This window comes from Uranotaenia lowii, chromosome 3 (assembly GCF_029784155.1).
Source record: "Uranotaenia lowii strain MFRU-FL chromosome 3, ASM2978415v1, whole genome shotgun sequence".
NCBI lineage: Eukaryota > Metazoa > Arthropoda > Insecta > Diptera > Culicidae > Uranotaenia > Uranotaenia lowii.
This window is the reverse complement of record NC_073693.1, coordinates 187,546,909-187,571,122: the sequence shown is the minus strand read 5'-3', so window position 1 is coordinate 187,571,122 and position 24,214 is coordinate 187,546,909. Positions and strand designations below refer to the sequence as shown.

The 24,214-nt window shown below is 38.0% G+C and overlaps 1 protein-coding gene across 1 annotated transcript; it reads left to right on the top strand.

Moving 5' to 3' along the window:
* Positions 1-14,583: 14,583 nt before the first annotated feature.
* LOC129752938 (uncharacterized) lies at positions 14,584-20,634 on the top strand. Its single transcript, XM_055748729.1, has one exon. The coding sequence runs from the start codon at positions 14,584-14,586 to the stop codon at positions 20,632-20,634; it is 6,051 nt and encodes a 2,016-aa protein (XP_055604704.1).
* The last annotated feature ends 3,580 nt before the right edge of the window (positions 20,635-24,214 follow it).

Below are 24,214 nucleotides of genomic sequence, written 5' to 3'. Positions count from 1 at the left end.
GATGATGATGATGATGATGATGATGATGATGATGATGATGATGATGATGATGATGATGATGATGATGATGATGATGATGATGATGATGATGATGATGATGATGATGATGATGATGATGATGATGATGATGATGATGATGATGATGATGATGATGATGATGATGATGATGATGATGATGATGATGATGATGATGATGATGATGATGATGATGATGATGATGATGATGATGATGATGATGATGATGATGATGATGATGATGATGATGATGATGATGATGATGATGATGATGATGATGATGATGATGATGATGATGATGATGATGATGATGATGATGATGATGATGATGATGATGATGATGATGATGATGATCATCAGTGAAAAATATAAAAAAAAATCTTTTAGTTCCTTTATTTACATTTTAAAATAATCAAGGAGATACTGGAACCAAAATTTGACCTGATGTCTAGTTTTGTAACATAATTTCATTTTTTGCGTCGAACTTACTCGTTGTTATTACAAATCTACGTTGTTTCGTGATTAGTGAAAATTTCAAATACGACCTCACCGCCCCCCTGAGCCCTTCCAACGCCCCCCAAATTTCAAAATTTAGCTCACCGCCCCCCTAGAAGCTCTCAACGCCCCCAAGGGGGCGGTAGGGACCACTTTGAAAACCACTGTCCTATACCAACACTGTTGGTTTAAAAATATTTTTCGGGCAATCACCAATTTTTTTTAAATAAATATTTATTTATTTCACTTACCAGTCTGGAGCAAAATGCAACAAAATGAAAATCAGAACTAAACCTCATAAATCTCATTTCCATATGCTGGAATATGATTGTTTTACATTATGCGTTTGTTAACATTCAAATTTCATCCATCCTAAGATTTATTTTCATGATTCAAGCTTATAGAGTATTTGTAGTATTTTTCACCCCTAAATGTATGCATCAAAATTACACTTTTTCCTTCAAAACATTCTAGATAGAAAAATGTAAAATTTAACAATTTAACAATACCAAAAATTACTGCAATTGATGTTTTATGCGTTATGACATCACAAATATATCTAAAAATAAAAATTTTCAAAGGTTTTATTTGATTTTTCATTAATAACAGAGTTTGTTGCAACTTACCCCTTTTTCTTAGAAGGGTGAAAATCGCATGTTTCTGAAAATTCAAAAATAACTGGTAAAACCAATAATTTTTCTGACAATGTCAATTTGGTGTGCCATCAACCTTAAAACTTTTGATGTACAAGAGGTATGATTATCTGTAGGCATTAAGAATTTAGATGCCATTGAAGTTGAAAAGTTTTGCATGTTGCCCCAGTTGACGGAATGATTCGAATCGAGGACGTCAAAATCTTCCAAAAGCAGTTTTAAAAAAGATACATCGAAAATACTGCTCCCCTGTGTTATTTTTTTTTGTTAAATGAGAAAACGTTAACTGACTTCATATTTACTGCTACTAAATAAATATAAAACTTCATTCAGCTTGCCAAAATTCACGTTTTAAAAATTTGAACATAAGATCATTTCATTTTATTTAAGTTCATACACAAAAATAAGCTCGAATTATCTGAATTAGCTCGAACAAATGCCGCCCCAAACTAACCACAAGCATTCAAACTCCGTGCTTTTTTTCTAGTTGAAGGAAGGAATCAACGATGAATCCCGAGAAAAGGATAAATACTTGGCATGAGGTGGAAATCTCGGTCGATGAAAACCCTCAAGTCGGGCCCGAAGAGGGTTGCCATATTCAATTGTCTTCCACAGCCAAACCGAGCAATTAGCATTCTTAACATGATACGATGGTGAAACTTATTCTTAGGATATGATATGAACTCAAAACTCACTTTTTATTTCTCGTAAATTTTCTAACTGAAGTTATCTATCATAGTACCTCTATAAAAACGCCGTCAAGTTTTAAAATCTGTTAAATTCTCATCTTGCTTCAATAATTAATTAACCGCAAGCTTCTGGTTGCACTATCTATACCAAGAACCAGCTGAAAATATCAGCTATTCCAGATGAACCTCTTCTTGTGGCAACGCTGGCCACACTCCTGCCGCTTCCTTCACTGGCCTGAGGGAGGATGTTGGATCGAAGCTGGATATCATGACGAAGTGGAACATTTGCGGTGTGGTTTGTTTGCAAAATATCTTGATAGACATGATTTTGTGTCGATTTCAATTTTCCTGTGGGTTGAATCTGGGCTAAATGTTGAACAAACTGTGGGTAGGGCAGATGGTAAAAGGCGATGATGGCGACTTAAGTGAAATCTGTTCTCGGAATCCTGCATCACCAGCTGGAAGTCAATCTGGTTTCGTCTGACTTTGATATCGACAGAACGGTTTTGGTTATTTCGGTTGCTTTCGAGTCGGTGAAAACTTTGAGCATTGTTTGAAAACTCTTTAAAAAATTTTACTACCTTTTACTAAAGAAAGCGCTCTGTCTGAGTAAAATTTCAAAATGGTAAATTCTTACATAATTATCAACCCAAACTTCCATGAAATCTCTTTGTTGTATGCAGGTTTGTTGTATTCATTTTGATCTTCTTAGACACGAACGCCACAAGGTGGTACAAAGTCATAAATAAACCAAAAAAAAGTTTTTTTGATCTGTTTTTGTATTTTTTGTTATTTTCGAAAAAGAAAATTATTTAAAAACATTTTGTAATTTCATTTGTTTTGTATTTTTTGTAATTTCCATTATTTTAATCTTTTTTGTCATTTTTGTCATTTTTGTCATTTTTGTCATTTTTGTCATTTTTGTCATTTTTGTCATTTTTGTCATTTTTGTCATTTTTGTCATTTTTGTCATTTTTGTCATATAAACTTGAACATTTTTTCTGAAAGCCTTAATCACGATTCTACTGAGGTGTTTCAAGTGTTTTTCTTCTAGATTTTTATTTAATTATTCCTTGGTTTCGCCCACATTTTCCCGGATAACGCCCGTATTGCTCGGATAACTCATGTTGGAAATTTTAAAATCAAATGCCTAGATTTTACCAAAACTTCAGCCCATACAGAACGACATTTTTGAATGCAAATAAAACAAAAGTCAATGATGAAACCGATCCGTTTGACTTCAGAAGAGTTATAGCTATTACTAAACGGTTTATACATAGGTCCATATGTATCCATCAATAACATCCTGCTATCAATACTCTGATTATGTTAAAATAATTTTTTTTCAAAACCCATAATGATTTTGCCACTGCTCACCTACTTACTTTTAAAATATTGAAATGGGGACACAAATTGGAAAATAACTTTTCGATAAGTTACTGCCAATAAAGTATTGCAAAAAAGTAATTACAGCTGATTTAAAAATTGAAATTGAAAAAAACCAACTATCTTCAATCGATGTCCTCGTGTAATTTGATCTCCTCAACACATCATTTATCATCGCAATCTTTCCAAGACAAGGTCGAGGGCATGGTTAAAGACTGTGAGAAGTACACCTTCCCAAGAAAGAAAGAATGCTAAGTACAACCATCCGGGGACACTTTTGGGCACTCTCAAACAAACACTTTTCACGATAACGGTGTGGGTGGTGCCACTGTTGACTCTACAGTGGAAAGTTTATGAATAATGCAGGATCAAAAGTTTACCTTTTTCGACACTTTGCTCGCCGAGATGTTTGCTGTGCTAAGCATTGGCCCTCCAGCAGCGTAAAATTACATCCCACGGGTCGTGAAGTCTCTCGTCAAAAAGTTGACGGGAAAGTAAATCACTCGTGTATTCAACCTTTTATTCTATTCCCCACGCTTCTTGAGACGGTGTTTCATCAGCTGATTTGTTTATCTGGCAATCAAACAACGCTTCATCATAGTCCGGGCGCGGGGGCTTCATTTCATTACGAGAAGTCAAGTGATTCGGGAAATTTTCTCAATGACAACATTTGTTGTTGTCCAACATGTTTCACGTTCATGAATGAAAATGTTTAACGTGCTACATTTGGAACGAGAGATAAAATGCATACGGAAGTTTTCAGCTCGTACAAAATTCTCTACCAGAGTCTTTCTTCATCTTGTTCGCTTATTAGCACTGAAAAATAAATTCCCAGAATTCAAGCGAAACAAATTCCAAATTTATACATTTTTTTTTACAAGAATTACACTTTTGTAAACATGTGCGAAGTACAGATGTCTGAGTAAAACAACTTACAAGGCACTGGAACAAAGATATCCTAAACATAACAGGTTTTTGATAGGAGTTCTGGCGATCTGGATGAAAAAAACTAAACAATGATTGACTTCAAGCAAAATCAACTTCCTCTATGTTATTGCAATATTTATCATGCTGTTTTCATTCTAAAAATTCAACGTTAATTGAAATCATTCAATTAAAAGCAAAAAAGCAACTTGTGTCCGCTGTAACGAAGCGGAAAAGATCATCAATTAAACTGCTTTTTGTAAAGTAAATAATTTCAACCCCCTCATCAGCCAGGTACTTTAATAGGCTGCTCTTAATTTCTCATCCAGCTGAAAGTAAAGAAATTCATGAATATTTATAGAAAGGGGTGCACAATTTCAGGAAAGGTCGGAACCAACTTCTGGCATCATTTACCTTTTGTCATTCCGGCCTTTCAGTGCTTTAATTGGAAAAAGTTTTCTCTTAATGCTTGCATTTGCTGACCTGTCTTAGCGAAATACCTACTCATTTGCTAGCAGGAAAATACAGAAGTGCTGGATCTAGCAGGACAAAATTAATTCCAACTGCTTGATTAACTCCACTCCTTGGGTCCCTGATAGATGAGTTCACTTTTTTTAAACTGTGCCATAATTGTTTCAATGTTTATTTGGTAATAAACAAAACATGAAATTAAAAAAATCATTAGATGAATTCTCGAATTGATCTCGAGAAATTATACAATACATTCATACATACATACATGGATGATAAAACTCCTTTAATCGACTTGTCCAGTGAAAGAGAGTGCATTTTTTTTTTCGTCTGCTCCCCCTAATCTGTACGGGGAAACATAAATCTCACTGCAGTCAAGAGTAAGATGGTCAACACATAGGAGTGAGCGAGAGCATTCACATCCGCTGATGAAGAGAATTCTTTTCTCCGTAAAAATCTAGAGTTTGATAGAAAAAAATTGTTTTGTGTACATTTTCGTCGATTTAGTCAGTCGGTGTCGGTTCATGAATTAGTTTATTTTCATTCAATCCTGGTGAATAGCGGAAATGGGAAAAAAACTTTTGAAATGTGGAACCTATTGGAGACTGCTGAATAGGTACAAAAATGGTGATGACACGACCGATACAAGAAAATTCAACATAAAATCTACAATCCGGATCAAATCGAACAAATTGTGTGGCCGAAAAAATCTTCTCGTCACGAAACCAACGGGAACAGATAGTTCGGGAGATATATTGTTGCTGCCTGCATTCCACGAAGAATCATCAAAAATATGTGAAGTGAACACTGAAGAACATTTCCGAACGGAAGAGAACCGGCTTTTAGAAGAAAACGGTTAATACAGCCCGGACGATTGTGAAACAAGCAAGGATGAAGACTCCACTTGCTCTGGCACTTTGATCGAATTTCTTCAGAACTGGAGTATCGAGTACAATGTCCCCCTCCGAACTGTGAAGCCACTGCTAACCAGGCTCAACTCTCAAGACTTTTCTATACCAAAAGATCCACGAAAACTTCTCTGGACGTCCAGATTTGATGCCAATATTTATGATATTCAAGGAGGAAAGTACTGATATAACGGAATTGGTAAGAAATACCTTTAAAATATAATTTATAAACTGATTTCAATTTCAGAAGTTTGTTTGCAATCATCATTCGGCAACTTGAACGAAAATCGAGCTATAGACATCAATGTCAATATCGATGGATTACCCTTATATAACAATGGAACAGAGCAAGTATGGTCGATTCTGTTTAAAGTTGCACATCATCCAGAAATTTCACTTATGGTCATAGGAATTTTCGAAGGGAAAACAAACCTGGCAATTAGAAGAGTTTTTTTTAACCTTTTTGTTGATCATCATGAACAATTTCCTCTTAGAATTTAGAATTCGAGCTTTTATTTGCGATTGTCCTGCTCGTGCGATTGTTAAAGGTTTGGTCAGGAATAATATTCAAATCAATAATCATCATTCATTTTAGACAAAAAAAAATAATGAGTCTTTGTTTACAGGTGTTGTCAACTTTAATTCACAGCATGGATGCTTGAAATGTTGTACCATCGGCGAATATTCCACTTCCATGAGTTCCAATGTTTTCCCCCAAACAGTTGCACCACAACGCACAGATGAGGATTTTCGAGCTGGATTGTAGAAAGAGCATTATCAAAAGAAACGAATAGCGGGAAATAATGAAACAGTCAAATTCATCTCACCACTTTTGGAACTGCCTTTTGATTTCATCGTGTCTGATGATTTCATCGTGTCTGATTCGTTACACCTATAGAATTTAGGGGTAATGAACAAACTGCTTAAAAAATACACGGTTGGTAATAATGTAAAAAGATAGAATTCCAACGAAAAATGAATGATGTCATCTAAGCTCAATTGTATCAGACTACCAATCGAAATACATCGTGCAGTTCGCAGCATAGAGAGTTTGTCTCACTAGAAGGCGAATGTGCCACATTTCTGCATTATGTTGGAATTAGTCTGTTGGATCAATCGTTAGATTTAGATCACTTTGAAAACTTCCTTTGCTTATTTTGTGCAGCTACATTTTGTTCAAGTGATAACTACCACGATCTGTTAGGTGTAGCTCAAACGATGTTCGAAAAATTCATATTCAATTATGACTCATTTTTTGGGTCAGTTACTAGCAATTTACATAATTTAGTACACGTCGTTGAAGAAGTTAAAAGGTTTGGATCACTTACCTCGATTTCCTCATATCCCTTTGAAAATTACTTGTTCAAAATCAAGCAAATGGTACTGGAAAGCTGCCTTTAACTTACTTACTTAACTTAATGATCCCGCGCCGATCCTCCGGTGCATAGAGCCGTGGTAAAAGACCTCCACTGTTGACGATCCGGGCAAGGTTGCCGAAATCACAGAAAAATCTGTAATTTTACAGAATTTTGAGCAAATTTTCATCACAGAATCTGTGACACAGAACACATAATTTTGAAATTTTCACAGATTTCACAGAATTTTAAAGTTTTGAATGGATTTCCGAAATTATAATTTTTTGGACAGTATAAAGTTTTGATTTCTTACTTTGAATTAGAAAAGTATGATAAGATTGGTAATGGTAATTTATTTTGCACAACTGAAATGTGAAAAGGATCCAATTTATCATGACTTTTCTATGAAATCCAAAGCAATAGCATAACAGAAATCCATCACAGAATTTTTGGGTAAAATCACAGAAAGTCAGAATTATTTTTCTCAAAAACACAGAATTTTTTTTTTTTGGCAACCTTGGTTTCTGGGTCTGCCTCTTCTTCGATGTCCTTCTGGATTCCAGTCTAGCGCCTCTCTGCAAATCTCGTATTCATCTTTTCACAGCGTGTGCCCAATCCATCTCCACTTACGTTCCCGAATCTCGATTTCTAGCGGCCTTTGATGACACCGGCGATGTAGTCCGAGATCCAGTTGCCAGGCCACCAAGCGCGGATAATATTCCGCAGGCAGCGGTTTACAAATACTTGCAGTTTTCGCGTTGTTACCGCATATGTGCACCAAGTTTCACACCAGTACAGTAATACGGATTTGACGTTTGAGTTGAAGATTCGGATTTTCGTTCGTAGAGAGAATGTTCCGGAGACTCGCAAATGCAAAACGGGCCTTTCTGATCCGAGTTTCGTTGTCTTTCCTGGTACCACCATCAGGCGTTATCTGGCTACCAAGATACTAGAAGCACTCCACTTTCTCAACTTGTTGTCCACCTACCATGAAACTGGGGGGATTTCCTATGTTGATGTCCATCGACTTGGTCTTTCCGACATTAACTTTGAGACCTGCTGCCTTGAACTTTCGGTGAGGTCGTCGAGTTTGCTCTGCATATCTGGTTGTGTTTGGCGAGCAAAACAATATCGTCAGTCAGGTCAAGGTCGTTCAGTTGCTCCATTGTTGAAGGATTCCACGGCAATCCTCGGTTCAGTGCACAGTCAATCGATCCAGTTAGAATCTCATCCATTACGATTAGAAAAAGTAGCGGTTATAGAATACATCTTGTCTCACTCCAGCAGTTACCGGGATTGGATCGCACAAGACACCGTCGTGCAAGACCTTGCACGAAAATGCCTCGTATTGTGCTTCGATGAGATGGACTAGTTTCTCTGGTACTCCTCTTCGTCTTAGAACCGCCCTGATTAGGGGATGAATAACACGAGAGTGTTAAAATCCCAGAAAAAACAAAAAACAAATAGAATCGCCCAGATGTTTTCATGGTTAAGTCGGTCAAATGCTTTTTCGAAATCAACAAACACCAGCAGAAGAGAGTCCTGGAATTCGTTGATTTGTTCCAGTATTATTCGTAGCGTTGTGATGTGGTCCACACATGATCGTCCAGATCGGAATCCAGCTTGTTGCCGTCGGAGTGTAGCGTCGATTTTCTCCTGGATTCTGTTCAGGATCACTTTGCAGAGTACTTTGAGGGTTGTACAGATCAACGTTATGCCTTTAAGTCAAATTATAAATCGATTGTCAGAGAAAAATTCTTTAAAATTTTTTTCAAAAATTCTCAAGAGCAATATCCGATACAATATCCGATACTTGGCAAAATCTGTATTCTACGAACGAGTCAAATTAGCAACCAATTTTGAATAAATTACGCAACAAGTTTGAGGATCAATGGTTTTCACGGATGATCAGTACATATTCGCTTTTTCGAAACTCCAATGTGTTCTAAAATAATAAGGACATCCAAATCATATAGGTAATATATCGAGGTTTGAAGCAGAAAAACTTTATTATTATGAATTAGTATTTTGTATGTTAGTATCAGTTACCGTTGATAAGAGAACCACATTTCCACCTCTGTTGCATACTCTACCCAAATGTTCTCAACGATTGAAATTTTCTTATCAATGATATTAAAATAAAAATAACTAAAAGCATACTTTCCATTCCGTTGATCGCTGTTTCGCATTTCTAAGACATCGATGCAGAAATTTAATACATTCATTAAATGTAAAATTCTTATAGGAAAAAAGCACCACTTGGAAAAACAATTGTATTATGCTATCATATTTCTGGAACGCTATTTTATTTAAAAGAAGTCCTCCTCGTTGATCTCTTCGAATTCCTGTCCACGAACAGTTGACGAGAAAACTACGTTTGAAGAAAAGATCTACTAATAATTTACGCTGGCATTGATGCTTTAAGTTGTCTGGACCATAAATGATAAAATATTCTCACAATATTTGAATATTTTCAGCTGGCGAAATAAGAATTAAGGGGGGGGGGGGGGTGGGAAAGGGTCTAACACTTTCAAAAAACCGATTTTTTTATTTTCTTATTGTAAAACATTTCAAGAATGTTGCGTCAAATTTTCAAGTCAATCGAAGCAAAACTGTAGAAATTATAGGCCTTTATCTCTTCTTATCTAATACTGCAAGAGAGAGAGAGAGAGCAGAAACTTCAAACGCGTTTTTCTCGAAAGCACATTTTTAAAGTCCGTGGACATCGTCATTTGAAAACTACTTCACCGATTCTTTTCAAATTTGGAACATATTTTCTACATATTAAATACCAGACCCCAACGTTTTTCTTTTTTTTTTTACTCTGGGGAGATTTTACAGATAAAAATTTCGGCGGATTTTTTCGTGAAAAATCGTAGTTTTTACTTCAAACAGCCACAAAAATTTCATAAATTTTTTTTTAAGTTAAATAAAAACGTAAGGGTCCAGAAAAACATCTATTAAAAATATATTTCTCTGATTTTTTTACTTCAGATGATTCTGTGCTGAGATACAGTGTCCACCGCAAATCCTGTTTTCTAAAAGGCATCCTCGAAAGTGCTCCGTCACCTGCTCATTTTTCAATATTTTTCTACGAAAAAATTACTAAATGTTCTTTTAACAATGCTTTGTATAATGCAAAAAATTTGAATACATTTGTTTGAACGATAGCTCTAAAAAAAATCGTGAAAATGGTGTTTTTTTTACCCGTTAGACCCTACCCCCCCTTAAATAACACTAAATTTTGATATCATTATAACTCAAAATTATATTTCTAACGATTCTAACTACATTTATGATATTTTATCGAATTCATGACAATGAAGGTTGGCGAAAATTTCCACTCTACTCCATTTCCACTCCACTCGGTAGCGTGAAGGATTTTTGATAAGTTAATGTTAACTGAACTGAATTATTAAACGTTTGAATTTGATTTTGGTCTACTAATCAGCTGACGAAAAAGGTATCAAGTTGGAAGCTACGGAATTTCACGACGATCCGGCAGGTGCAATGATTTCACGGTTTGGCCAGAAAACCGTTTGTAGATCAACTCAAGCATATTCCAAAGTGAGTATTATTTATTGTTCTAATACGATCTTGATGTTGGTAGTGCATAATTACCTTCCCATTTCATTCATTGTTACTGGGAAAACTTAGTAGCTTTTCCCTGCTCAAATAATAAATAAAGTATTTTTGTCATCCAGTTGTGACTTGTTTACTTCAAGGTTTTCTATTTTACTCTCTTGTTGTTTACTAGACTTCCCATAATTTGGACCAGGAAGTAATCGCAGTGGCAAAACCTGCTTTGTAAGATAAATAAAAATATTTTTAATATAAAATATTATTATTTTTCGAAAGAAACTATTGGTGGTACTAGATTTATGTAAAAAAAAAGAGAAAGAAAATTAATCAACGAATAAAATTTCAAATAAAATTAAAAATTACTTGGAAATAAAAGAAAATTCTATGGCATCTCTACAAAATGTTACAGATTTGAGGGATTTGAAATTTTGAATCAAAGTTTTTCAGATATTTTATCAAAAAACATTTTTTGATTCAAAGGGAAATATTTCTTGGAAGCAAAGGAAAATGTATTTGGACCTAAGTAATTTTATATTGTTAAAAAAAACCTTTGTTTTTGCGGCACTTTCCTTTGAAACTAATTTTTATTGATCTGCGTGCTAAAGTAAATAGAGTGCAAAACAACCGTGAGAAGGCACAAATGCACCTGTTAGAAACTGTTATGACTATGAGAAAAGCAATTGATTTAACCCTTTAATGCATAATGTTGTTTTAAAACAACAGTGTGAAAAGTTAACTTGTATGCGTACCTTCTCAAATAACTTACATATGATTGGAAAACCAGTTTTAACAACATCCTGAGCTGATTTCCTGTAATCTTTAGCACAACTTTAGTGAAGGAATGTTCCGTGAATATCAATGCGTTTTCGAAATAAATTTGATTTAATTAGTGTTGTTTCAAAACAACACTATGCACTAATGGGTTAATATTAGTACCTTTTGCACAATTCTTTTGGCATAGTTCTGATGTTCTCAAACTTGAGATATCTGAATCTCGTTTTTGTCTTACCGTAATCCGGGGTAAAATTAATCACTTTTCAATATGTTTCGATTATTATTTTTTCTGTTAAGGTGAATGTGGCATGTTTCATATTTTTAAAACCAGTACTGGACTCCTATGAACGTAAAACATGACTTCAGAAATTTATTAGACTACTAGCAGACCCGGTAAACTTCGTCTTACCATGTTCAATTTGGCGTCCATTTTCTATTTTTCCTAGTTTTCTTTACATTTCCCTTCTTTCCCTTTACTCGAGTCGTCCCGCTCAATTCTATCAAAATTAAATCAAAGAATTTAAACTCAAAGGGTCTTTTGAAATTCAATTTTTTTAACTTGTTCCATAAATAACTGTATGTTGATAATATGTTTCATTTGCTGTATTCCATTCAGTAGATTTATTCCGATTTGTTATATTGTTTTTGAAATCGGGACAATTTTTTGGAGTATTTGCCGAATATTGTGCCTAACGCAGCGCTTTCAGCTCCTAATTAGCTTTGAATGGTGCATTTTTTAGAGCTGAAGAAATGAAACACATAAGAAAAGATTTTTTACTAACCATTTTCAAACAGCTTTTTATTCACCATCCTCATGCTTCGAAGCAGTTTGAATTAAAATCCATATTTTCACCAAAATCATTTCCAAAAAGTATCGCCTGATACTTTAGTTAAAGACTTTACACATTACAACTTAAAATGTTCCCAAACATTTAATGCACTTGTCATGGCATTAAATCTGACGATTTTGTACACTGCATATTACTTTTTTTTATTCAAGCAAAAAATGCAAAATAATTCATTTGAACTTTAACCCAATGAATCACAGAAACGATTGGTTTTGAAAAGAGGAAAACATATGTTTAGATATTATTCACCCATTTTTTTAAAGATTCTTATGAAGCATTGGGATGTTCTGATTTCAAAATTTTCTGAACATTGTTGGTGGTGATCTGTGATTTCATTTAGGATTATGTAATATTTTTAAGATTTAATAACATTTAATTGAAAAGCAGATTTTTTTTTAAATTTAATAGATCGAAATGAAATGATCTGTTCAGGCTTCGATGGTTTTCGTGAGTTCATTTCAAAAATGAAACACCGGGGCAAATGCAAACGAACATCACCACAGTTCAACTTACATATTTTCTGAGAAAAATAATATTTTGAAAAAAAAAAATTAGTTATGACGAAAAGAAATATCGAAGTATACATTTGTCCCATTTATAGAGGCAAGTGAAAACACATAGGTCTTAATAAAAATGAATTCAATACTTGTTCTTGTTTGTCTGTTTTATCTACTTTCATTGATATATCCTAAGTTTTTCTCCGGAATAAATTAATGCTTGGTACTTCAATTTCACTGAATGCTGTTCAACCAAAAGACCTTGATTTACAAAGACCTTTATAATAATTTTGAATATCCGCTTCAGATTCAACACCCGGGATATCCTGTTTGGCCATTCTGGAGATAAAATTCTTGAATTGTAGATGTTTCATTGCTAAATGGCGTCTAGTTTACTTTCTTTATTGAAAATTCTTCCGGAAAATGCATATACTCACTTTTTGTTACTGAAAAGAACATGATTTTATTGATCACTTCAACTTACGTTTGCAAAAAATCAAACATTTTAGTCGGCCTTTAAAAACTTCAATCCTATCTAAACTATTTCAAAGAACAGACTCTCGTTCAGTTAATGTGTCCAGCGTTCTAGGCGTAGTGGATTATACGAAATTGAATGTAAAGCTTCCCAATTTCTTATTTTCAAACGTTCTCAAAGTGTCATTATTTCATATTTAGCATTATCAAATTCATATTTTTTGGACAACTATTTACTATTAAAATTAACACGAATTAAAAATGGTTTTAATATTTGGATTAGTTTATATTGTTTTGATCCGATCGATAAAATATCAATCCGTGTCACATCTAGGCGTTATATATTACCATGTGCTGTGTACAAATATTAAAAAAAAAAAAACACACATCTAGGTTGCATATCGCCCCCACGTGCATAAGAACTATAGTTACTTGGTTGAGAAATAGGCGCCTAATTTTTTAAATTTTTCCAGCGATCAATGAACAGAATGCTTTGGTTACTATTATCTTGCAACGACGTTTGCTAGCGACGCCTCGCCCATGGAGACGAAAAACAAACCCCTCGAAGAAAAGAAAATCTCTAAAAATGGATGCCTGACTTTTCAATTCCAGATTTTGGCAAAACAAATATTATATGTTTTATTCGATCAGCAAAATGTCAACCTGAGTCACATCTAGGCGTCATTCATTACCATGTGCTATAGAAGTGAGGTAGGAATCAAGAACAAAAAAAATCACATCAAGGCATCATGTCGCCACCACTTGCATTGAAAATATGCTTGGTTGAGAAATACGCGCCAAAATATTCACAATGATCAGTATGCTATGCCATGGTTCTTCTAAGGACGTCAGGTCGCGACGCCTCGACCTTGGAGACGAAAAACAAACCGCCCGAAGAAAAAAAAAATGTCGAAAAAATGGAAGCCATGACTTTCATTTCATTCAAAAAACTACAAATTTAATAATTACGGACAATTGATACGTGTTAGCCGATCAATAATTAAACAAAAGTAGTTAAGAATAAGTTGTTTGAAATTGTATCTCAACTGTCGGATAATTGATAGGAGCTTTTCTCAGAGTGTTTAGTTTATGATGATGATTGAGAACGAATGATGATGACAGTAAACAATATTAAAATCAGTTGAGTAGAATTCACAAAGTCAACAGGAAGTACGATAGCATTGAATTGTCCACGCGATAGAGTTCATTGGAATCTGAAATAGAAAAGAAATAATATTATTGTAAGTAAAATTAAATTAAAACAATGATATTTACCTAAATTGTACTTACCTGATTGTAGCACGAGCGAGTGTGTTGGATATAGTTGTTGGAAGGAGAATTAGGAAAATTGAGGTTACGAAATTTGTAAGTCGGATAAAATAACTGAATTTCTATGTTGCTAATGAAATATTAACAGCTTTTAGCTAAAGATACACTACAAGTTGACGGTGTTCTACGCTCAAAAGACGTATCACAATTCTCCCTCAACAAACTAAAAGAAATTTCTTGAAAATGGATGGAAAGCCAATGGACATCGTGTTCCCGGACGGTAAGATCGGAAATTGCTCGGCTTGTAATGCACCGGACAACGAAGAAATGGTCCAATGTGATCACTGTGACACTTGGTGGCACTTTGCCTGCGTAGGTGTTGGAGAAAGCATCAGTGAACGTAGTTTCACGTGCCCGGCGTGTCAAAAAGCTACGGTTATGGATTCGAGACCCGAGCTTGCTACTCCTAGGGGAGAGACGATCGTACCAACGAGAGCTTTGACCCTCAATTCGATAACGTCATCGAAAACCAGAGCTCGGTTAACCCTTCAACGACTCGAGGCGGAAAAAACGCTGCGTGAAAAGCAGCTTGATTTCGAACGTCGAGATGATGCAAGGCGACGCGAGCAGGAACGTCTGGAAAAAGAGGCACAATTTGAACGACGGCAACTTCAATTGGAGGAAGAATTTATGAAAAAGAAGCTGCAAGCCCTGGAGGACGAGGAAGACGCCGTAAGTGAAACAAGGAGTAGAAAATCCGCTCAGAGTGGGATTAATAAGGTAGAAGAGTGGCGCAAGGGACTACCTCCGTTGGGTTTCCAATCCACTTTGCGAGAGCCAAGAAGTCAGGGGCTAGCTAATAAAGCCGAACCGATAGGTAGATCATCACACACAGCAAACAATAGGGTGTCTGAGTTGTCAAAGTTTTTCCAAAGTAAAGTTCCTATAGACACCAATAGCAGGTCCCATCAAATGGAAATAACCAGATCAGGTCGGAAGATCGGTCCTTCAAAATTGAACAAAGACGAAAGCCAAATTGTAGAGCAACTTAAAAACCTTTCCTTTGTTCCGCCATATGAGCGAGATTTCAACTTTACATCGGAGTTGTCTCCCAATCGCGCGGATAGTTTTTCCGGTTTGTCTAAAGTAGCATGGGCGAATGCCAGCACTTCAGCGGCTGTGTATGACGGCAACCCGCAATATGGATCAAGTGGTGGTGCACCTGCCGCCTGTGTTGACGAAGGTGGAAGCGTTAATTGTGCGAATGGACAGATTAGTTTTGAAGTGTGTCCTACAAAGAAGCAGTTATTATCTCGACAAATATTGACGAAAGATTTGCCGATTTTTAGCGGGAATCCCGAAGATTGGCCGCTTTTCATTCGTACTTTCCGTATGACTTCAGAAGCCTGTGGATTCGACGATACAGAAAACCTTATGAGACTCCAAAGATGTCTAAAAGGTTCCGCCTATGAAGCAGTATGCAGTCGACTCATGATGCCAGAAGCAGTACCCTCGATCATCAGTACACTAGAGACTCTTTATGGAAAACCAGAGATTTTGATCTATAGGTTGCTACAGAAAGCTAAGCAAGTGCCTGCCCCAAGAGCCGATAAACTGGAAACATTAGTCAGCTTCGGGTTAGCTGTTCAAAATCTATGCTGTCACCTGGCACTAGCGGATCAACATCTGAACAACCCAACGCTACTGTTTGAATTGGTTGAGAAGCTGCCACCGAATTTTCAAATGGAATGGGGCATGTATATCGAAAAAGTAGGGACAGCCGATTTGCCGACTTTCTGTACGTATTTGGGCGGCATCATTAAAGGTATTTCCAATGTGTCGGTAAACTGTGACAATATGAGCTCTAAACCCATTCAGAGAACCGGACGAAAGGATAAAATGAGGGAGAAGAATTTCTTCGGTGCACATGCTGAGGTTGAATCAGATTCAGATATTGAAGAAGTCGTTGATATGAGGACATCCGCTGGTGCTATTATGTCCCACGTCTCGAATAATCGTATCGCTGACCACCAAATGAAGATTAAGGCTGAACGCTTAAGGAGAAACGTTATTCCAGTTTGCTTTATCTGTCGAGACCCTGAACATCGAGTTAAAAATTGCCCGAAATTCGTGGAACTGAACGTCGCTGATAGGTGGAGGCAGGTACGGGAGCTTAATATGTGCAGTAGCTGTCTGAATTGCCACGGAAGGAGGCCGTGTAAGGCCGCGAAGCAGTGTGGGGTTGATGAGTGTAAACATAAACACCATCCCTTACTGCATGAGAAACCGGATGACGAAACGGAACCCAAAGCAACTGGGGCAGTTGCAAACCATCATCACGCGGAACATACGACGTTGTTCAGAATCATACCGGTAACGCTGTTCGGAAATGGACGATCTGTAGAGGTGTTTGCATTTTTGGATGAAGGATCTTCGTTGACGCTGGTAGAAGAGGAAGTCGTTAAGCAGCTAGAGGTAGAAGGAGAAAAAGCACCGCTATGTCTACAATGGACCGCAAATATACGACGGAACGAAAAGAATTCTAAACGAGTCTCGTTAGATATATGTGGCAACTCTAATCCAGGACAACATTACAAGTTGAAGGAGGTTAGGACAGTTAAGTGCCTAAACCTGCCCAAGCAGACCATCCGGGGACAGGAATTGATTCAGAAGTACCCACACCTTCAAGGATTACCGATTCAGAGTTACAAAAACGCCATACCGAAGATTCTGATCGGTAATGATAATCTGTACGTAGCAGCAACGCAAAAAATTCGAGAAGGAGCAATAGGTGACCCGATTGCAGCAAAATGTCGCCTGGGTTGGACGGTTTATGGAGCATCGGAATTTGGATCGTCTGGAGCTGGATTTTTCCATATGTGCGAATGTGAGCAGCAGAGTAAATCCTTACACGAGTTGGTGGAACAATATTTTAGGATTGATTCCCTAGGAATAACCACAACAAAAAATCTGGAATCCAGAGAAAATCAACGAGCGAACCAGATCATGCAGCAAACGACGAGAAGAATTGCCGATAGGTTTGAAACCGGATTGATTTTTAAATACGACCATTTTGAATTTCCGGACAGCAGGGTGATGGCCGAACGCAGACTGCAGTGTCTAGAAAGACGAATGGCCAGCGATCCAGTTATCTCGGAGAGTGTTCGGCGACAAATGAAAGAGTACGTTGACAAGAACTACATACACGAAGCATCGAACGAAGAGTTACAAAGAGCAGACCCTAGGAAAACCTGGTATTTACCCTTGGGTATAGTAATCAACCCAAAGAAGCCGTCCAAAATTCGTATATTTTGCGATGCCGCTGCTAAGGTGGACGGTATCTCATTGAACTCGGTGTTGATGAAAGGACCTGACCTTCTGAGCTCCTTGCCTCGAATTCTCTTTGGATTTCGTGAACGAGCGGTGGCCATATGTGCCGACATCAAGGAGATGTTCCATCAAGTAAGGATACGACAAGAGGATCGCGACTGCCAGAGGTTGTTGTGGCGGGAGAATGCGCGGGATCAGCCGAAAGTTTATATAATGGATGTTGCCACATTTGGATCCACGTGCTCGCCCTGCTCGGCCCAATATGTTATGAGCCTCAACGCAAGTGAACATGAACGAGAATTTCCTGGTGCGGCAGAGGCGATCAGGACACGCCACTACATGGACGATTGGTTGGACAGCGCTGATACGGTGGAACTGGCAGTTAAACTGGCGCTGGAGGTAAAAATAGTGCACTCAAAGGGAGGGTTCCAACTACACAATTGGCTGTCAAATTCCCCGGAGTTTCTCAAACGGGTCGGGGCGTCCGACGGGAAGGAAGAAAAAATGCTGAGTCTAGACTGCAATTCTATGGAACGTGTCTTGGGGATGTACTGGAAACCCAAACCGGATGTCTTCACTTACCGTACCTCGATGCAATTAGAGCCATTACGACCAACGAAACGGGAAGTGCTACGAGCTGTTATGTCATTGTTTGATCCTTTAGGATTGTTATCATTCTTCGTAGTGCATGGAAAAATTATAATCCAAGATATTTGGCGGGCAAAAACTGATTGGGACGAAAAAATTCCTAAGGAAATCAACGAAAAATGGCAGTTGTGGGCCAATTACTTTGCGAGACTGGGCGATGTACGCATTAACAGGAGCTATTTTCCGAATTGCACTACAGATCAGTTGGAGGAAGTTCAGCTGCATATTTTTTGCGATGCTAGCGATAGCGCTTACGCATGCGTCGCCTACATACGCGTCAAAATCGGAGGAAGAATTCGATGCTCACTCGTCGCAGGTAAAGCTAAAGTGGCTCCTTTGAAAGTTTTATCCATCCCACGTTTAGAGTTGCAAGCAGCTGTTATTGGAGCGCGTATGCAAAACTCGATTATAGAATCACATCGATTGATCATCAGCAAAACTACTTTCTGGAGTGACTCAAAAACGGTGCTCGCATGGCTCAACTCAGATCAGCGCAGGTACACAAAATTTGTAGGTGTCCGGGTCGGCGAAATACTTACTACAACACGTGCGGAGGATTGGAGATGGGTACCGTCCAAGCTGAACGTAGCCGATGACGCAACGAAGTGGGGTAAACATCCAAATTTCTCCCCTGAAAGTCGCTGGTTCAGAGGACCGGAATTTCTCTTGGAAAACGAAGATGCGTGGCCGGCGGATACTGTGTCGGAAGTGGATACTTCTGAAGAATTGCAGAAATGTTTCGCACACATGGAAGAAAAAGGATCGCGAATGGTTCAATGGGATTGTTTCTCTAAGTGGATGCGGCTTTGGCGTGCAATAGGACAAGTTTATCGTTATTACAATCATCTACGCGTCAAGAAAACGGGAGAGGTACCGAGTGGTCCGCTAACACAAGACGAGCTTATCAAAGCGGAAATGACTATATTTCGATGGATTCAGCAGGAGGAGTATCCGAGGGAACTTAAAGAGCTTGAGGCAGCGCATTTAGCGAAAACTGGAAGAGTCCAACTGTCAACTAGTAGCCAATTGTTCAGATTATCACCGTGTCTGGATGCCCATGGAGTAATTCGTTTGGAAAGTCGCATTGTAGCTGCATCGTACGCGTCTTTCGATGTAAGGTATCCCATAATACTTCCGTCCAACCATGTTGGAACAAGACTTCTCGTCGATTGGTACCACAGACGGTTTTTACACGGCAACGCAGAAACGGTTGTTAACGAGATTAGACAAAGATTTCATATTTCGAATCTGAGGTCAGTAGTGAAAAAGGTGGCGAAAACATGTTCTCACTGTCAGGTGAAAAAGGCGAGGCCGGTTATTCCGAGGATGGCACCATTGCCCGAAGCGAGACTAAAAGCGTATTCCAGACCTTTCTCTTTTACGGGGATAGATTACTGTGGACCATTTTATATTAAAATTGGACGGGCTCTCGTGAAGAGGTGGATCGCACTATTTACCTGTATGACGATACGGGCAGTACACCTAGAAGTCGTTCATTCTCTTAATACAGAATCATGCAAGATGGCAATAAGACGGTTTATAGTACAGAAAGGATCACCAAGAGAAATTTATAGCGATAATGGGACTAATTTTTTGGGCGCTAGCAACGAGCTGTCACGAGAAATAGACACCGGGAACTTGGCAGAATGTTTCACAAACACGGACACCAGATGGATCTTCAATCCTCCCTTAGCGCCACACATGGGCGGAGTATGGGAGAGAATGGTGCGCTCTGTCAAAGCAGCACTCAGCGCCATGCAGATGACAAAGAATCCTGACGAAGAAACGTTTAGGACGATTGTCAGAGAAGCCGAAGGAATAGTGAACTCGCGTCCTCTTACATTTATTCCGGTAGACCACGAACTCCAGGAAGCTCTGACGCCAAATCACTTCTTGATGTTAAGCTCAAATGGTGTTACTCAGACGCCGAAAAGGTTAATTGACGACAGATCTTCGCATCGTAATAACTGGAACCTTCTTAACCACGCCGTGGACCAGTTTTGGAAACGATGGATCCGGGAATACTTGCCAACGCTTACGAGAAGGACGAAGTGGTTCCAGGATTCTAAGGAAATTGCACCGGGGGATCTTGTGATTGTTGTAAATGAAGCAGAACGTAAGGGATGGATCCGAGGAAAAGTAGTGAGCATAACAACGGCAGCAGATGGCAGGAAGAGAAGAGCAGTAGTACAAACTACTTCAGGATTGATTCGGCGAGCTGTGGCTAAACTTGCACGGTTGGATATAGAAGGTAAAACTGGTTTCGTAGAACCCCTTACCAGTGTTACGGGTCGGGGAATGTTAGCCGATCAATAATTAAACAAAAGTAGTTAAGAATAAGTTGTTTGAAATTGTATCTCAACTGTCGGATAATTGATAGGAGCTTTTCTCAGAGTGTTTAGTTTATGATGATGATTGAGAACGAATGATGATGACAGTAAACAATATTAAAATCAGTTGAGTAGAATTCACAAAGTCAACAGGAAGTACGATAGCATTGAATTGTCCACGCGATAGAGTTCATTGGAATCTGAAATAGAAAAGAAATAATATTATTGTAAGTAAAATTAAATTAAAACAATGATATTTACCTAAATTGTACTTACCTGATTGTAGCACGAGCGAGTGTGTTGGATATAGTTGTTGGAAGGAGAATTAGGAAAATTGAGGTTACGAAATTTGTAAGTCGGATAAAATAACTGAATTTCTATGTTGCTAATGAAATATTAACAGCTTTTAGCTAAAGATACACTACAAGTTGACGGTGTTCTACGCTCAAAAGACGTATCACAATTCTCCCTCAACAATACGACTTTGTGTTGTTTTTATTCGATATAAACCGATTCGCATGGCTACAGAATATTCTAAAAATAATTTCATTCGAATCGTTTGGGTCGTTTCGGAGGAGTAGTACTACAAACACCGTTACAAGAGAATTTTATATAATAGATTTTAAATTTGATTTAAAAATCGATTTCGATGATTTGGGGTAATATTGATCAGTCTCAATTTGGACGGTTTTAACGAGTTTTCTGGATCATAAAGGATACAAAACACCTTCATAATATTTACAAATGCTAGTTTATCAATTTTACTTGTTTTTTATCGTTTTTTAAACATTTATAATCGAAAAAAGAACAATTATGCTACATACATTTAGGGGCAAAAATTAAATCAATTGCTAAATAGTTTTAGCTTCAAAATACAAATGAAATTTCACCTTCATACATTCCCCTAGGCCATAGGTCGGCAACCTGCGGCTCGCGAGCTGCATGCGGCTCTTTGGATGTATAACTGCGGCTCTTTAGCTCAATGAAAAACAATTGAAAATCCTCGAAATTTTCTAGAGTAAACGGATGCAACATGAGTTTTCCTTCAGTTCAGATAATATTTCCCAGGATTCAAAAAGAAAACAAAAAAAACTACTTAACAGCATCTTGTCAGTTTGCAATCAAGTTGGGATTTAGAAATCAATTAACGTTCATCATAAAAGTCTAATAACGATGGGTCTCGTATACCGACCATTGAATTAGCTCCTGCACCGCTCGTTAAAGCAGTTCCACATCATCCTGCTCTATCGGCCTCACTTGAAGTAACTAAGTTGAACGCTCGTGTTGTAAATTTACCAGCTTTTTACCTCGACTATAAGAACGCCAACTTCGAGGACATTTCTCGCATCTTGGCCACCATCGACTGGGCATCGGAGCTCGATTTATCGGATCCTAACTCTGCTGCAGAAACCTTCTCGCATATCCTGAACTATGTAATTGATCGTCATGTGCCTAAACGTACTATCAGAGAAAATCTACGAACTCCCTGGGTTACGACTGAATTGCGACGACTGAAAACGGAAAAAAGATGTGCGCTTCGAAATTATAACGAACAAAAATCTCCTTACACCAAGTATATATATCGGAAGCTTAATTCGGCTTATAAAAAAGCCAGCAAACGTTGTTACCAGAACTACCTTCGCCGAGTACAACGTAACCTCAAATCCTGCCCAAAATCATTTTGGAAACACGTGAATAGTCAGAGGAAAGAACCTGGTATTCCTACTCACATGTTTCTGGATAACATTACGGCGAAGTCTGATCGTGAAATTTGCGATCTTTTTGCCCAAAAATTTTCAAATATCTTCACAACAGCTTCCACATCCCCAGAGCATTTGGCTAGTGCTATCAGGAACATTTCGCCACTGGGCTTTTCATTGAACGGTATTGAAATCGGGGATGCAATCATCTCAAAGGCAGCGTCGAAGCTCAAGAATTCCTTTTCTACGGGTCCGGACGGGATACCAGCTTCGTTTATAAAAAGTTTCATGCCTGTTTTGTTGACTCCTATTCGTCTTATTTTTCAAGCTTCGCTTGACAGAGCTACCTTTCCGCTACTGTGGAAAGAAGTTTATATGTTCCCGGTCCACAAAAAAGGTGATAGACGAGATGTCAACAACTACCGTGGAATCTCAGCCTTATGTTCGATAGCCAAATTATTCGAATTAGTGGTCCTGGATCCCATCTCCTCGTTTTGTAAGAATTACATTTCTAATGACCAGCACGGATTCATGCCTAAACGCTCTACGACAAGCAACTTGTTGACGTTCACTTCTTTTGTGCATGAAAGCTTTGCTGCAAAATCTCAAACTGATGCCATATACACCGATCTGTCAGCTGCATTCGACAAAGTGAACCACGAAATTGCCATAGGAAAACTTGGACGCTTGGGGTTCGGTGTTACTTTACTTGGCTGGATTCGCAGTTATTTGACTGGGCGCAAACTGACTGTTCGGACTGGTGATACCTTTTCCAAGCAGTTTTCTGCCTCCTCCGGTGTGCCACAAGGAAGCCATTTAGGACTGATTATTTTCCTTATGTATTTTAACGACGTGCTTTCACTCCTTGACAGCCCAATACTTTGCTATGCTGATGACCTCAAACTGTTTTACAACGTAAACGACTACGACGATATTAATTTTCTGCAAAATCAGTTCAACCTCTTCGCTAATTGGTGCGACATCAATTGCTTGCCATTGAATCGTAACAAATGCGCAGTTATCAGTTTTTCTCGTAAGCGGCAGCCTTTGATTGCGGAATACTACCTTGGAGAACAGCCCATCGCACGCGTGGACCATATTAACGATCTGGGCGTCATCCTCGATAAGCGACTGGAATTCAAGACACCTACAAACTACGTAGTCAACAAAGCATCCAGAAGTCTGGGTTTCATTTTTAGAGTAGCGAAGGACTTCAAGGACGTATATTGCCTGAAAAGCCTATATTGCAGCATTGTTCGTTCCATTCTTGAATACGCATCTGTCGTCTGGTGCCCCTACTACCAGAACGGCGCTGAACGTCTCGAGGCTATCCAGCGGCGCTTTTTACGATTCGCCCTTAGGCATCTAAACTGGCAAGACCCTTTCCGCTTACCAAGCTACGAAAATCGATGCCGCCTTATAGACATTGACACTCTTCAAGCCCGTAGACATGCAACCCGTGCATCTTTCGTTGCTGATATCTTAACATCGCGAATCGACTGTCCCACTTTACTGGAAGCTATTCCACTAAGTGTGCGACCCCGTGGTCTCAGAAATCAGGATCTTCAATTGTATGTTCCCATTCGAATGAACAATTATGGAGCAAACAGCGCCCTCATCGGTGCAATGAAGTCGTTCAACCGCTTTTCCGAGCATTTTGACTTCGACGTTTCGAGGGATGTTTTCCGAAGAAAAGTTCTAAGTGCGCTGAGGAGCCCGTAGCTAGACCTAAGTGTTTTGTTTTAATTTAATTTTAATTTTAAGTCTTCATTTGGATCTATATGTGATCTGTTGATCAGAATAAATAAATAAATAAATAAATAAATAAATAAATAAATAAATAAATAAATAAATAAATAAATAAAT

Coding starts and splice junctions, on each gene's coding strand:
- LOC129752938 (XM_055748729.1), top strand. CDS start 14,584: ATGGATGGAAAGCCAATGGACATCGTGTTCCCGGACGGTAAGATCGGA.